This window comes from Hemicordylus capensis, chromosome 6 (assembly GCF_027244095.1).
Source record: "Hemicordylus capensis ecotype Gifberg chromosome 6, rHemCap1.1.pri, whole genome shotgun sequence".
NCBI lineage: Eukaryota > Metazoa > Chordata > Lepidosauria > Squamata > Cordylidae > Hemicordylus > Hemicordylus capensis.
The window spans coordinates 137390457-137406642 of NC_069662.1; the positions used below are offsets into that span (position 1 = coordinate 137390457).

Below are 16186 nucleotides of genomic sequence, written 5' to 3' on the forward strand. Positions count from 1 at the left end.
ACTATAGGGCAAATGGGTCTTCCTGATTTTTACACTTTAAAAAACAATTTTTTTTTGGCAAGCAATTGAATAACTGATCTGTTTCCCACATTCATGTGAGGCAGGGGAAAAATGCTGAGCGTTCATCCCTTTATCATCTGCAGTTCTGTGGAAGCTCTTCCTTCCTTTTTCCTTCAGCAGTGAAATTAGCTTAGGAAAGCAACGTTTGAGCTGGGAATTCCTGTTATTTCAAAATTCTCCATGTGGCAGGGCATTTCCTTATCATTAGACAACCAGAATACATTCCCTGAACTATCAGTTCTTAGAAATGAGGAAGGCTTTCCTCCTTGCTGGCTTCAACAAGATATGTTATAAAAAGAATTCATCATATGGCAAGTTCTGCTGTAGTGGAACACAGGAGTAACTCCTTCGCAATGATGCTTCCTTTGGCTCTTGTGGTGCTTTCGTTTTTTCATGGCGCTTCTTCCCTAGTGGGTAAGTTCCAGCTGGATCTTTGCTATGAATAACGATACTACTATGCCATTTTCGTTTTGGTATATTTTCCCTGTTTAGGAACGCCAAACTTTCTCTTTAGTGATTTACATTTTACTCTCAAATGTTGCCAAGAGGGGATCAAGAGATGTTTCTGCTTAAACAATTCAACAGGGCTTTTCAGTTTCTTGGTGTTTTGGCCTCCCAAATGGTGTTTAGCTATCAATTTTAATATGCATGTTTTCACCTGAATTAAGAAGTGCAAACTGGAAATAGCCAGGAATTGTTGTTGGAAGTGCATAACACCTTAAATGCCTATCCGTGTTGTGCAATATTACAATGCACACCAGCTAATTTAATTATACTGGTCTTATTATGTAATAGCATGAGGTTCAGTTAGGACCTATATGAAATGTTGGGCAGCAAAGGATAAAACAACAGTTTTATCTATCCTTGTGAATCTCATCCTTCTCTAGCTTTCAAGTTAAGGAGAGTTAATTTCTTGCAAGATTGGGTCCTGCTTACATATCACTACATCGTTTGGATTTCCAGAAATCCATATTTAATATAGAGAAAGAATGGTGAAATAATAAATTATCCCACCCCCCACTCTCAATTTGTATATAAAATGCTAAGCTAAAAGCCACCAGGAAATACCCAAGGCACTATATTTTTTAATTATTTTCTTGAATACTACAGCTGCTCTTAACTGAATGTAGGGATATGGGCTAGTAGGTATAACATCTAAACCAAACATACTGGTTTAGTTAAATCACAGTGCCCCTTGTCATATGAATCTAAGAGCTGCGGTTTAACTATGGTTTGCTGTGGATCTAATCCCAGTTTCATATCCTGGTGTGTAAACCATAGTTAAATCATCACAGCTCTTATGTTTGTACAACATGCGGTGCTGTGGTTTTACTAACCCAGGATTTCTGGGCTAGTAGAAGTGAGGAGGAAAGGCGAGGGGGAGAAAGGAATACGTGTGCTTGGCAGATTCTCCACTCACATTAACAACCGAACAAATGTTCAAACATTGCTCAAAGAATAGCATGCCAAAAACCAATGTGTACAGTTCTGTGCATGCCACAGTCTTCATATAAACAGCTTAATCATGGCATTAACAGCTGCCACTTGGGCTCATGAAGGGTCTACTATGTCAGAGATGTTTTGGAGAATTCACATTATGCTAACGTCAAGGGGTTAGATCATAGCCTGTATGTGTGGGACAGAGCTTGTGCAAGGGATTGTCCTGCCCTTTCCTCTCCGCAGCAGCTTCCTATGCTCCCAAAGCACTCTTCTGAGGGTGAAGAGACTTTCATGAAGCTGGTGGGGGTAGGGTGTGGTGGCTTGCAGTGGGAGGGGGAATCTGGAAACTGGAGGGAAGAACTTCCATGACTGCAAACTGAATTCAGTGCTACGTACAAATGTGTACCTTTCTGTTTTATGCCATATTATACTGGGACCTCTCTCTCTCTCTCTCTCTCTCTCTCACACACACACACACACACACACACTTCCCTTGGGCTCTGTTGGCTTTTCATCTGCATTATGTCTTCTGCCCTCCCCCATCTACAAGCTGGCCCCTTTTGCTGGATCAGGGAGAAGGTGGAGTGAATACTGTAGAGCAATATTATTATTATTTATTATTATTTACATGTTATATCCCGCTCTTCATCCAAGGAGCCCAGAGCGGTGTACTACATACTTAGGTTTCTCCTCACAACAACCCTGTGAAGTAGGCTAGGCTGAGAGAGAAGTGACTGGCCCAGAGTCACCCAGCAAGTATCATGGCTGAATGGGGATTTGAACTCGGGACTCCCCAGTCCTAGTCCAGCACTCTAACCACTACACCATGCTAGCAGAGGCGTAACTAGGGAAAACGGCACCTGGGGCAAGCACTGAAATTGCGCCCCCCCGCTGCGTCCCCAACATACATCTGACTGACACACATGTTTCAGAAAACTTTTATTTTAAAAATTAAAAAATGACAAAAATTACCAAAAATTTCAAAATGCACTACATACTTAGGTTTTTCCTCACAACAACCCTGTGAAGTTGGCTTGTATCTCAAACATCAGAATTATGATGCAATGATGATTATTATGATTATGATGCCGCTCCCTCACGCCCTGGTTCTGTTCCTGACTTTCCCTTGTGAGTGACTGTATTTTAACAAAACGAAAACCAAGGACTCCAAAGTAATTTGAGGGACTAGGGTGATAGTGCTAAAGACTCCTTATTCTCCCGCTGTTAAAGAAAGACTCCCCTTTTCCAAAACCGCGCGCTATTTACACCAGAAAGGGTTTCAAATGGAGGGGGAAGCATTTATGCATTTATGCTTTGTTTTATGCTACGATTTCAAAGTTAGAAAAACTATAAAAGGGCCATTTTAGAGAAGATATGCACTGCCTTAGTTGCAAATCCTGCTTTTTTGAGATTCCCTGCAATTGAATAAAGCGATAATATACACCTTTGCTATTTAAATTGGTTGGAGAGTATTTATGACAATAAAAAATGAAATGGCATTTCAGATGCAACACTGGTTGCCTAAGACCACTCAGATTTAACTAATCTTCATCACATTGACAAAAAGAGCAATTAAAATTAAAATCCATGACTAAAACCAAACCACTTTGGGGTTGTTTTTAATGAAAGGTGGTATATAAATTTAACAATAAATGTTTAGAAGTATATACTTTCACCCCCTGCCCAACCTACAATTAATTCCAGCTTATTTTCAAAGGGCTTCAAGTTTTATTTACAAATTGCTTGGCAGCACCAATGTTTAAGTAATCACTAATTGCTCCTAATGATAGTTTTACTTATTGTTAAATTTATATACCACCTTTCATTAAAACATTCTCTGTTCATCTGATTTTCAGTCTGGTTAATTAAATCGGTGGAGGTTTAGACTTTCCTGATGGGCTGAAACAGCTAATCCATTTTGATGATGACATATAATTAAATTAGCTTGCATTACATAGTGAAAAAGTCCAGGAAGGGAGAGATGGGGGGATGTGGAACTCAAGGTTCCACATCCCCCCATCTCCCCCTCCCTGAACCTTTTCAGTTAAAACGTGGTTAGATTATAGGGGAGGAAGGACTTGAATGAGCAAAAAGGGGAACTGGTTCGGGCGTTCAGGAAGTTGTTCAGAAGAGGGAATTGTTCAGGAAGTTTGCTCTGGTGCGTGCCCTCCTCTCGACGCATGCGCGACTGGTGGCGGGGCGCGCTGGGGAGTGAGAGTCAGAGACTTGGACTACGAAGACGCCGCGGCGCCCAGTGCTGGATGAGTAATGCCAATGGGGGGGGTGCCGGGACCGGGGGAGGGGGACTGCTCTGCAAAAAAACCCACCCACCCCCAATTTTTTTTCTGGCAAATTGGCGGGGGCACTTTTTGGCGCCCCCTGCCAAGTGGCGCCCGGGGCACGTGTCCCCCTGCCCCCCATATAGTTACGCCTATGCATGCTAGCTCTCAGTATGAAGCAGTCTTATGTCTAGAAGCAGCAGGCAAGGTAAGTGAGGGCAAAAAAGAAGGGGTGCCCACAGGATTATCTGGGCTGAGTACATTGTGTGTGGAGTGGGGGCCCCATCCTCAGCCTACTGGCAAGTACAGCTGCTTCACAAGGATTCCCTGCTGCGATTACAGCTGATAATTCTTCTGCCACCCAGCTATTTTTCCTCCCACTCCAGTTATAACATGCACACACAGGTGATGTGAAACACTGGGATCCTATGCATGTCCATGTAAGAAGATGACCTATTAATTTCAATGAGTTTACTCTCATATATGTATGCATAGGGTTGCAGCCTTTCCCTTTCATGCTGCCCCTACTGGGCCCCCTATAGGCTCTGGAACCTGATGCAAGTGGTTACCTTGCATCTCCCTCTTGGAGGCCCTGCAGACACGTTTGGGATGAAGTAGCCAACTGCCTCCCTTCATTGCCTGGAGCTGACCTCGGGTCATCACTGTTGTCCAAATGAATGTTGGGGCTGCTTTTCCACTGACCTTTTCTTCTGAAATCAATATCATTTGCTCATCCGGCTTTAATGGAGAGCCTGGACAACATCATTATTAAATCACGGCATTCAAGCATGTTCCTTCTTGTCTGCCCACTTTGTTTCTACGACATAGTTGATGGAGATTTCCTGTCTTTCAATACAATTACAGTACCAGCCTTTCATGTGCGGACTGGCAAGACTATCATTTTAAGAAAAATAACATGGTTGGCCTATGACCTCTTCAAAGTCATGTCTAGTTTGGCCATACACGTGAGGCCCAAATGCTTTTGTAAAGAAAGAGGGGGACTGTTAAAGGGCTAAGATGCCATGCAAGAGAAATCCATCATCTTCCTGCAGATATTGCTTTCATTCATGTTGCAGGTTGAGCCAGAGAGCAAATCCACATCTGTAGTGCTATAAAATTTGCTAGTTGCTGGGCTGATACATCTCCCCATTTTATAGCAATATAACCATACTGAAGTCAACAGTTATATTTTGTTTATGCTGCAGCAAGTAACAGGGATAATGTTCTGTTTGTATCTCCCCATGCCTGCAGTGTGGCATGCATGGTGGGTGCTTGTTTTGTGCAGCTGCCTGGGTGTGATTTAAAGTACCAAAGTGAATGGAAATTCACCTACTCTTGGTTCACATTTGAATGTGATATGGATGTATAGGAAGGGTCAGGGAGGAATTGAAGAGAGAGCCTGCACTTCTGCATGCTTATACAGAAGCGAGTCCCACTGAATCAAATAGGACTTATTCCCAGATAAATGTACATAGGATTGCAGTCCTGGTTGTAGATGGTGTGGTGTGTTTGGTTAATCCATTCATTGATCCAGGTCAGCTTTTGAATGGTGCTTTAGTTACTTTTATTCCAGTCTTGGAGTAGAGGTGGGGCTAAAAAAACCCAGCTAGAAGCAAGAGCACTGAAGACAGACTGCACTTGTCTCTCTGTAAACAATATCTATCTGACTAAACTATTAATGTTCCTGATTCATCTTTACTGTTTTGTCCTTGCATACCACAGCTCTTGCCTCTGGATTCTACAGATGGCTGAACAGATGCCTTCTGAAGGTAGTTTGCTCCCTCAAACAACTTCTTTTCCCTTGCTGTTTCTTGTTCCTAGAAGCACCTCCCAGAATGCCCCAGCAATGTTCTCCCTTTAAACTCCGCCCCCAAACCCACCTCTTCCATGAAACCTTTGGCCCAAATCTCTAGTCCCCATACTTCAGGGGATTCTCAAACTGGGTCCCCAGATGTTGTTGGACATCCCACCATTCCAAGTCCCACCATTCCAAGCAACAATGGGCTTTGACTGGGGGTGCAGACAATTGTAGGCCCCCAACATCTGGGGGCCCAGGCTTGAGAACCTCTGCCTTACTCTGTGGTACATAAGCCTAAGGAAGTGTAAATGAAATAATCACATCCTCTTCCCTGATTTATCCCTGCATCCATATCGCTCTGCTTCCTCTATTATCCCTTTATTCATTCATTCATTATCCCTTGTGTGTTGATTTTAGATTCTGAACCTCCATGGGATGGAGAGCTCTTTTCCGTGCAACATAAAACACCATGTACCGTACATAGGAAGTGCTCTCTCTCTCTCTCTCTCTCCTAACAGTACTATATACTTAATGCAAACTTTTATAACGATTTACTTTTTCCCAGTGAAGTGAAGGATCCTGGTGGATATTTTTTTCAGATGATGATGATGATGATGATGATTATTATTATTATTATTACATTTATATCCTGCTCCCTCTCCAAGGAGCCCAGAGCAGTGTACTACATACTTGAGTTTCTCTTTCACAACAACCCTGTGAAGTAGGTTAGGCTGAGAGAGAAGTGACTGGCCCAGCTAGTTTCATGGCTGAATGGGGATTTGAACTCAGGTCTCTCCGGTCCTAGTCCAGCACTCTAACCACTACACCAGCTCTTATCTGTCTGCAAGAACCCGGCCTTCTGAAAAACAAGTTAATACAGTTGGTCAGAGATCTCAATTGTTTGAAATCTCTCAAGTAGTCTTTTTAGCTTGTGTTAGACGCCCATAAACATGTTTAGGAAAACTTGCAAGCATTGCACATATTGGTTTACAGAAACGTGAGTTAATTGTTGCTCCAACAATGTAATGAGAGACTTTATCACCAATGGTGATAATTATACATTTCCTTGCATTGTCCACAAGGAAAACCAACTGGCAAACAGCAAGGGTTTGTGTCTCCAGTACTCATCAGCTTCATGCTGCTTCCTCATGGGTTGGGAGCCAAGGAGGACAAGGGGAGGAAACCAGAGTATGTATGAGATAAGTCTAGGTCAACTCTTTCACTGAAACAGGAGGACATTCATTTCCCGGTTATCCTTCTTTATGAGAGCTAGCCCTGCCATCTGAACAATAAAGACAAAATGCAGTGCTATTTATTGTCAAATGGTGTAGGTGGCAAATATTTAGAATACAAAGGAAAACATTCTTTACTCACCGCCTGATGGCAAATAAATTACCTTTGATAGTTATGACCTGCTCCACACTGAATATTAACTGTGGTACTGGCTTGGCAGCTGTTCTAAATAACAAGGTTGAATGAGTCCCCAAAGACACAGGCTAAATTTAACTTTCTAAAATAGCAGGATACCCAGAAAGAAAGAGAAGCAGGAGAGGATGTGGCTTTATTATTTATTTATTTGTTTATTTACATGTTATATGGCGCTCTTCCTCCAAGGAGCCCAGAGCGGTGTACTACATACTTAAGTTTCTCCTCACAACAACGCTGTGAAGTAGGTTAGGCGGAGAGAGAAGTGACTGGCCCAGAGTCACCCAGCTAGTCTCATGGCTGAATGGGGATTTGAACTCGGCTCTCCTCAGTCCCAGTCCAGCACTCTAACCATGGAAGAGTGGGGTGTGTGTGCACTGGTTCCAAGAGTGTGGAAAGCCCACTGACACCGCTAGCAAACATGTAGAGCCTCCGTGGCTCCAAAAGATTGCATCAGCACTGCAGCAACACTGCCCCGGTTATTTGTCACTACAGCGATGAAGCAATCCTTACACAGAGCCTCCGTGATTCCTGTTTGCTAGCAGCACTGGCAAGCCTTCCACATTCATGGAGCCAGCATGCACACCCTGCTCCTCCACAGGTGCTGTGCTGCTCTGTGCTGTATGTAAGCCAGAAAACTTAGAAAAGAGGTACAGAGCGAAAGTAGTTTTAAGCACATTGCTGAATTATTTTCTGTTTTAAAAAATTCTACTGGCAGATAAAGCCATAGCTTTTAACTCATTCTATTTTGGTTTCCAAAATAGATACTGTATTTAGATTTAGATACTGTATTTGTGTGTTAGGCAAAATCATCTTTAAAAACAACGACAACCTATTACCTGAGTGTGCGCAATAATTGAATGTCTCTGTAGGTTAAGAACATATGTACAGCCCTGCTGAATCAAGCCCAAGGCCCATCTAGTCCAGCATCCTGTTTTGCACAGTGGCCCACCAGATGCTGCTGGAAGCCTACAGGCAGGGGTTGAGGGCATGCCCTCTCTCTTGCTGTTGCTCCCCTGAAAGTGGTACTCAGAGTGGTACTCAATGTGCAAAAATAGATGAAGAGTCGGAAGGCTCATGCTTTTTCAAAATACATATTTTTAATTGACATCTTATTGAAGCTTTGTAATACACCGAAAACAATATTAACCTGTTTGTAATCATAACTCTTTTGAGAAATCTATAATAATAATAATAATACAATAAAATTCAGCCATCCCAGGTCCTTGGGAAGGACTCGATGTCTGGATAAAACAAACCAGTCAATAAGATCTGTCTGTGTTAATAAATACTACTACTACTACTACTACTACTACTACTACTACTACTACTACATTATATTTATAAACCGCCCCATCTAGAGGCTCTGGGTGGTGTACTGTTTCCAGAAAATGTAGTGAATAATTTGAAGTAGGTGGTGGTAGCGATGAATATATTCACAAATTATTTACTTGCTGTGAATATTCTTAATTCCATCCATTCAATTTATACCTGCCTATTGAACAAAGAGGCACCTTTCAAAGTGGTGATTCTCTTATATTTATCAGGGGGAGAGCAACTGGCCCTACCCAACCCCAGCACAGCATCCCTCCAGTGGCTGTTGTTGGTGTTTACCTTATATTTCTTTTTTCAGTTGTGAGCTCTTTGGGGACAGGGAACCATCTTATTTAGTTATTCTTTATTGATGTAAACCACTTTGGAAACTTTGTTGAAAAGTGATATATAAGTAGCATTCGTATCAGTACCTTGCCCATTCTACCTGACCTCTGAGTGGTATATTTCAAAAAATATAAAGCCATATAACTGAAACTTAGCAGAGGAAAGGGAATGGTGTATGAGGCTGCTGATGCCATAAGTGACCAAAATGAAGGAGAGCAAGGCTCTTTCAACTAGTCCCTCTCATCAAAGAAAGCTCTGATGAAATACCCGCGCCCCATCACATAGGAAGAGTCTCTTTGTTCCTTTCATGAGCTGATAAAGCCCCCTTTAAACATAACTTCATTTATTAAGTACTTAATATGATGCTTAATTCACAGATGCACAGGGCAAATTGTTCTTACGCAACTTATTTGCCAGTGTTTACCTTTTTGTTTTGTTTTGTTTATAGATACCAGCATATTTTCAATATACAACGAAGACCACAGGCGTTGTGTAACTGTCCGGCCTCCTAACTATGCCACAACTGCTCCTTGTAGCCCTAACGATGAGGCACAAAAGTTCCGATGGGTTTCCAGTCACCAACTGATGAGTGTCTCTCAGAAGTCATGTTTTGGAGTGTCTTTAAAGAAAACCTGGACCCCGATTAGTCTGTACCCGTGTGACTCAACAAGTGAGCTCCAGAAATGGGAATGTCGAAATGACACACTTTTTGCTATCCAAGGAATAGATCTGTTTTTCAACTATGGCAACAAAAATGAACCAAGTATTATGCTGTACCATGGTTCAGGAACATGGAGTAGGTGGAAGGTCTATGGGACTAGTGATGATTTGTGCTCCCGGGGTTATGAAGGTAACTCTCGCTATCTTTTTATTTTGAGTCAATGTATGTGGCTGCTCATTTATTTAGTCACAGGAACACATGAAGCTGCCTTAGACAGAATCAAACCATGTGTCCATCTAATCCAGTACTGTCTGCTCTGACTGGCAGCAGTTCTTTAGGATTTGGGGGAAGGTCTTTCCCAACCTCTGCTGCTTGAGATCCTTTAAGTGGGGTGAAAAGGGTGAATACATACTCTGTCACTGAGCTTTGGTTCCATCCTAATAGACATAGTATATATGGATTCTTTCTGCTCTTTGAGGAGCAGAACAAAAAATCAATAATAATAATAATAATAATAAATAAACTGTATTCCTTTCTCTGAGCGGCTTACACCACAACATTAAAAGATGAGATTAAAAGCACACAACACATTAAATCATAACAGATCAAAAAGGGGAGAGAAAGAAAATACAAAATGCAATGCAAACCAATTCAAAAGACATTTCTTTTAAAATCGGATCAAAATTTAAAAGGCCTGAGTGAACAAAAAGGTCTTTGCCTGGCATCTAAAAGAACAAAGTGATGAAGCCAGGCGAATTTCACTGGGGAGGTTATTCCATAAATGAGGTGCAGAGGCGGGGCTAACAAACAGTAAGGATGTGCACGAACCAGTACTTGGCTGGTTCGGTGGCAGGGTGGTGGTATTACGTTTAATGAGCAGGGAGGGTGCTCATTCCTCCCCCCCCCCGCTGCGTTTCCCCTGCTGGCGCTGTCTCCAAAACTACTGGCGTGGTGCGGCAGCATACCTCCTTGCCACCCTGGTCAGCGCCGGACTGGAAGTGGCCAGTACACATTTCAATTAATATGAAATGATGAATTTTGTATGTTAAAGGTTTTGAAAATTAAAAGTAATGGTGTGATTAAAAAAAAAGTTCTCAGTTTCAATTTGGGAAGCATAATGAAATTTGCTTTTATTTTCACTTTGAGCCAGCTCTAGTAATAATTCTCATAAGACCAGAAATACCAGAGAATAAATAAACTAACAACAACTGATCTGTGACATTTCAGCCTATTTATGCAATAGGCTCTGGGTTTTTTTATTACCGCTACAGCTTGCTTTCTTCCTCTCTCTTGCCAGATATGTTTACCTTGAAAGGCAATAGTGATGGGGCTCCATGTGTGTTCCCTTTCCAATATGACAGCAAATGGTATGCTGAGTGTACAACTGCTGGCAGGTCAGATGGCTTGCTATGGTGTTCAACTACGAGAAACTATGATACAGATAAGAAATATGGACATTGTCCATTGAAATGTAAGTTCTGCTGTTTGTTTAAGTTTGCAACATGAAATGAAGGGTCATGATCTAATAGTCTGTTTTGTATTAAGGCTATCAATTAATGAAAAAGTTTTCTCATCATTGGGCTTTTAATTTACCCTTTCAATTGATCATTGAACTACTAATTGAATATAAAAATGGATTCTGAATGTGCCTTCTCCCTGTATTCATAATACTTCTATGGCCAATTTTTGCTCTCTAAAATACAGGGAATAAACTTCAAATGTTACCATGTTATGTGGGGACAGGTTACATGTTCAGAAAAATCATATGGTAAAGTTTGAGTGGGATTCTGTTATTTCACAGGAGGTTTGCATTGTGAATCTCTTCTGACCGCTCCCCCCGTTTTTTGTTTTTGTTTTTAATTTGTTTGCATATTTTTAAGCAGTACACCAGGGAAAACTTTAGATCATAGCTTTTCTCACTGCACTGCTAGTTTTCTCCCTGCAGGGAGAGTTTTTATCATGGGGAACATCCAAGCATGTAATTTGCTACGCGTATTTTGAAATGGTGCAGTTCCCAAATGGCTTTAGCATTCCTAGTTCTTGACCTAGGAGTTGTGTTAAGACCTGTCAGTCTGTAAAATGTCCAGGGATTTTATTTCATTATTTTCTTTCGGCTGTGAGGATGGGTGATTTTAAAAGCTGTTTTGGTCAATTCTTTTGTCCCAGCAAGTATTGCCAGTTTAGTTCTGGTACTCAAAAGAAATTCTTGAGCTGAGCATGGGTTCCAAGAGGATACGCTTGCTCCAATGAGCCTGTGTTTAGCATCTGATGTCTGTTGGTTCTAATAAAAAAGCAAAGTAGATCCAGGCTTCAAAATTACCTAGGTGCACCTCTGATTGCCAAATAAGATGTCTGAATGTAATTCAGGCTATTAACAGAAGTTACTACTTCTGTATAGACAAGGCATAGAGTTGGAACTATTTTCTCCTAGAGAGCAGTGTTCCCTCTAAGAGGGATTCCCAGATTGTGTTAACTACAACTCCCAGAATCCCCAAGCAAAAGCCACTGCACTGGGGATTCTGGGAGTTGTAGTCAACAACATCTGGGAATCCTTCTTAGAGAGCCATAGATGCTAGAGAGCCCAAGAAGAACTTGGGAGAAACTGTCAAATGTGTTTTATGAATACAGCCTCAGTGCATGGAAGGTCATTTCAAATTTGCCTATTGTGTTTAAACAAATGGTGAATTTCTCAGGTCTCCAGAATTAGTTGTGAGCCTGTATGTAATTTCAGGACTGTGATGTTATGTCTCCATAACTTATGTTACATTTTCTTTGGCACGGTCTGTCATAATGTACAGCCAAAGCATATCTTGGTTTTCCCTACAGCTGATAGAATGGAGCAGTTTTGGACTACAGACCCTTTGACTAAAGTACAGTACCAAATCAACCAAAATGCTGCTCTAACATGGTACCAAGCAAGTAAAAGTTGTGAGCAACAAGATGCTGCCTTATTAGGCATCACAGAGTTGCATGAGCAAATGTACCTGGCAGGTAAGTTACTCTTGTATGTAAATGTTTTCTAACATTTCATAGGACCATAGGAAACTGTCAAATTATCTGATGTTTCTGCTTGGGAGAAACTCTGAAAATAACTTTGAATAAACCCATAAAGAGTTCAAAGAACTCTTTGAAAGAACTCATACATTCTCTTTCAAATTCCACTTTTTGATTCTAGCCCTAATTATAACAGTTTTTAAGACTGAAACTTTCTGAGTTGCATAATGCATTGTAGAACTCTTATGCATGGGAAGGGGGCAAGATCTTACACACCATCTCCATTCCTGATCTGTACATAACAGCTTAACATGTGCATAGATCCTATGCACGCCCATCTCTTTTTGCATGAACAGGAGCCCTGGAAAAGCAAGCATCCTGAATGTGTGGAAAGAGTCCGATGGGTATAAGATTTATGAGAGCCAGCATTGTGTAGTGGTTAGAGTGCTGGACTAGGACCGGGGAGACACGAGTTCAAATCCCCATTCAGCCATGAAATTAGCTGGGTGACTCTGGGCCAGTCACTTCTCTCTCAGCCTAACCTACTTCACAGGGTTGTTGTGAAAGAGAAATTCAAGAATGTAGTACACCGCTCTGGGCTCCTTGGAGGAAGAGTGGGATATAAATGTAAATAATAATAATAATGTTCACATTCAAGAGCATACTGAAGACCATGCATCCAATGGGACATGTGAAAAATGCTATTATGAAGTTGTTTCAAAAATATTATAAGCATGCTCTGCCTGTCTAAATAATGTATGTGCTCTGTCTCATGGCAATGAAGAAATGTGAACCCAAGTTAGCAGTACAGATTATCATTAACCATTATAATTATGAAGTGATTAAAGCCTAGTTTTGTCAGCCCTCTGCAAACATTGTGAAATAGCTGTACATTCACTGGATGTAGTTCTTCATCCTCTAAATAGATATTCATGGAGGAGAGGTCTATCATTGGCTACTAGTTGGAGGGCTACAGGCCACCTCCAGCCTTAAAGGCAGGATGCATCTGAGTACCTGTTGCTGGGGAGTAACAGCAGGAGAGAGGGCATGCCCTCAACTCCTGCCTGTGGCTTCCAGCAGCATCTGGTGGGCCACTGTGTGAAACAGGATGCTGGACTAGATGGGCCTTGGGCCTGATCCAGCAGGGCTGTTCTTATGCTCTTATCCCCAGTACCTAGGTTTCAGTATATGGGTTGATCAAACTGATATTTCCCAAGCTTAATTTCCAAATACAGAAAGCTTGGATTCAAGACTGCACATGTGGCATACTTACTGCCTTTGAAGTTCTTCTCCCTGAATCTGGATACATGGGGATGATCTGGAGCAAAAGCACTTTGTCCATGTTCATAGGAAATTTTATTTTTATTACATGTTCCAGGGCTGAGCCCTGGAAGTGATAACAACTGCAGGGTGAGGGAAACTAAGCTTCCATAATCAGGATGTATCCTGAGGCAGGAAAAAAGTGTTCTGAGTTAGTTAAATGCAGATTAAACAACATATGGGGGAAAAGGAGAAGGATTTCCCATCTATGTTTTGTTGCTCACGTCTTGTCCTTTAGCAGGACTACGCACAACCAATTTTCCACAATGTGCTTTTTGACCCGAACGCATTGCATGTCTTGCCCATGCACTTCGTCCCAGTCCCAACTGCCCACCCAGTCTAATTTTTTTCACATTCTCTTTTCTTCCCCTTGTCCCTCTGTTGTGTGCTACTAAACGTCTCAGGTAGAGAAAGACGCCCAAGGCCCATAGAGGTGAGGGTGAGGGAGTGATCACAAACATCTCGGTCTTTGTGAGTCTGGAACTCTAAATGGGTAGGAAGAAACTGAGGCTGTTCTCACAACCAGCCTGGGGCAGCCCAGGCAGGGTTAGGCTGGTTGTGAGAAGCGGTGGGGTGCTGGCGGATTCCTCCGTTCCCTGCTGCCCAATCCTCTTAACTAAACTGGCTGTTAGCTGATGTTAAGGATGCACTCGCACCCTTAACCCAGCTACTGGATATCATGTGGATCCTCGGGCTGAATTCAGCCCGAGGAAACACAGAGACAGGCACATAGAGTGTGCGTCTGACGGGGGAAGTCCCCAATGCAATGCCCATGCCGTGCATTGGACTGTGGAATGTCCGGAGGCCAGAACAACAAGTTCGGACCCCAGATCCTGCTGCCCATGTGGGCGTGTGGGAGGGACGCCAAAGACGACCTGCTTGGCCATCTGTGAGGAAGGTAAGTTGAAAGCAGGCTCCCTCTGCACCCTCTCCACCCACCCAGGGCAATCATGAGAGTCACCCCACTGTCTTGCAGGCTTGCTCAATTTAGGCCCCCCAGCTGTTTTTGGACAACAATTCCCATAATCTCCAGCCACAGTGGCCAATAGCCAGGGATTATGGGAGTTGTAGGCCAGCATCTGCAGGAGTGTTTGGTTCTCTGCATGGTAAGCATCAAGAAGGGAAAGAATAGGCCAGGTGGCTGAATTCCCAGATTCAGCAGGGTATTTATGCCATCAGTAGTTGCCCTGCTAGTAGCCTTCAGCTGTTGGTAACTGTCGTGGAATCTGTACTCCTAAGGCTGATCACCTGCTCTTATTTTGCATGGTCGTCTAGGGTTAACTGCTACTTTGACTACTGAACTCTGGTTTGGCCTTAATAGTTTGGACTTCAACAGTGGGTGGCAATGGAGTGGTGGTCAACCTTTCAGACTCTTAAACTGGGCACCAGGCAAGTATAAATGTTCTTGCTCTGACAGCAGGATCTCCTACTCATCTAAAGTGTACATGTCTTTTCAGCGGAGGCGTGGGGCTGTAGCTCGGTGGTAGAACATATGCTTTGTATGCAGGAAGTTCCAGGTTCAGTCCTTGGCATCCAGGTATGGTTGGGAAAGACCTCTGTCTGAAATCGTGGAGACTCACTATCAGTCCGCGTGGACAAAAGATGAACCCTAGAGAGCTTTTGTAGTTAGTGTAGACCAGGGTCCCAAACCTTGGATCCCCAGATGTTGTTGGACTACAACTCCTATCATCCCCAGTGGGATCTCAAGGTTAGGGATGCCTGGTGTAGAAAACACTGAGCTAGATGCCTCACTGTAAGGCGGCTCTATATGTTCATATGTTCCATTTTGCACATATTTTTACACTTCCATATTATACCTGCAACAGAAAAAATAGTTTTAGGTATGTTTTTTTCCTTATAACAGGGTGACTTGCAATCCTTTCCTTTATTCTTGGATATCCATGGTTGTCCAGTGCACACACTGACTTGTAAATTAAGTAATCATCTCCTTTAAGACAGGCCTACACACTAATTTAAACACTTCTCCAACCACATATTGGGACATACCCATCCCTTGCCTCCCGTTTTCGCACCTTTAAGCAGGCACCGCAAACAGATTGCTCAATAAACTATCCATAGGCCACCATATGTGGTTAGTGGGTGGTGTTTAAATTGTGCTTTAACGTAACAGAAATATTTGGTTAGCCTGTGGGCTCTGCATGTTAAATCTGATTTTAGACATCTGCACTGGAGCCATTTCAAGCACCCTTGTGTGTGTGTAATCTAATGCCAACATAATGCCAGGTGTGCCCAAAATCTTCCCTGACTGATGTGCCACATGCCCAGTTTCACATTACACTGGGCCTTCAGCCACTATTCATGTGCAGTATTTGAAAACCAGCACAGCACCTGCGAGGGACATGTCCCTGGTACCTAACACTGTAAGTGCTAGTGCAGCTAAAGCAAACTAGTGTAAAAATGAAGCTGAGCTCTTGACAACCCTCTCCTGCTCCAAGGTTTTGCAGCCCTGGGGAGAAGTGTTCTCTGTAACAGGAATTCTCAGATGCTGTTGTCTACAACTCCCATAACCCCCAGCCAAAGGTCATTTGG

At 42.6% G+C, this 16186-nt stretch overlaps 1 protein-coding gene across 4 annotated transcripts in view; it reads left to right on the plus strand.

Moving 5' to 3' along the window:
- The first annotated feature begins 241 nt into the window (after window positions 1–241).
- MRC1 (mannose receptor C-type 1) overlaps window positions 242–16186 on the plus strand; it is a 78612-nt gene continuing 62667 nt past the window's right edge. Inside the window, exons 1-5 of one of the 4 annotated variants that reach the window (XM_053263479.1) lie at window positions 242–474; window positions 9110–9511; window positions 10620–10793; window positions 12149–12313; window positions 14912–15029. In XM_053263479.1, coding sequence (XP_053119454.1) covers window positions 369–474; window positions 9110–9511; window positions 10620–10793; window positions 12149–12313; window positions 14912–15029 — 965 coding nt within the window. In that variant the 5' untranslated portion in view covers window positions 242–368. Of the gene's footprint in view, window positions 475–5508; window positions 5549–9109; window positions 9512–10619; window positions 10794–12148; window positions 12314–14911; window positions 15030–16186 lie in introns of those variants that run through there. The other 3 variants (XR_008310121.1, XM_053263477.1, XM_053263478.1) reach the window with 3 other exon arrangements.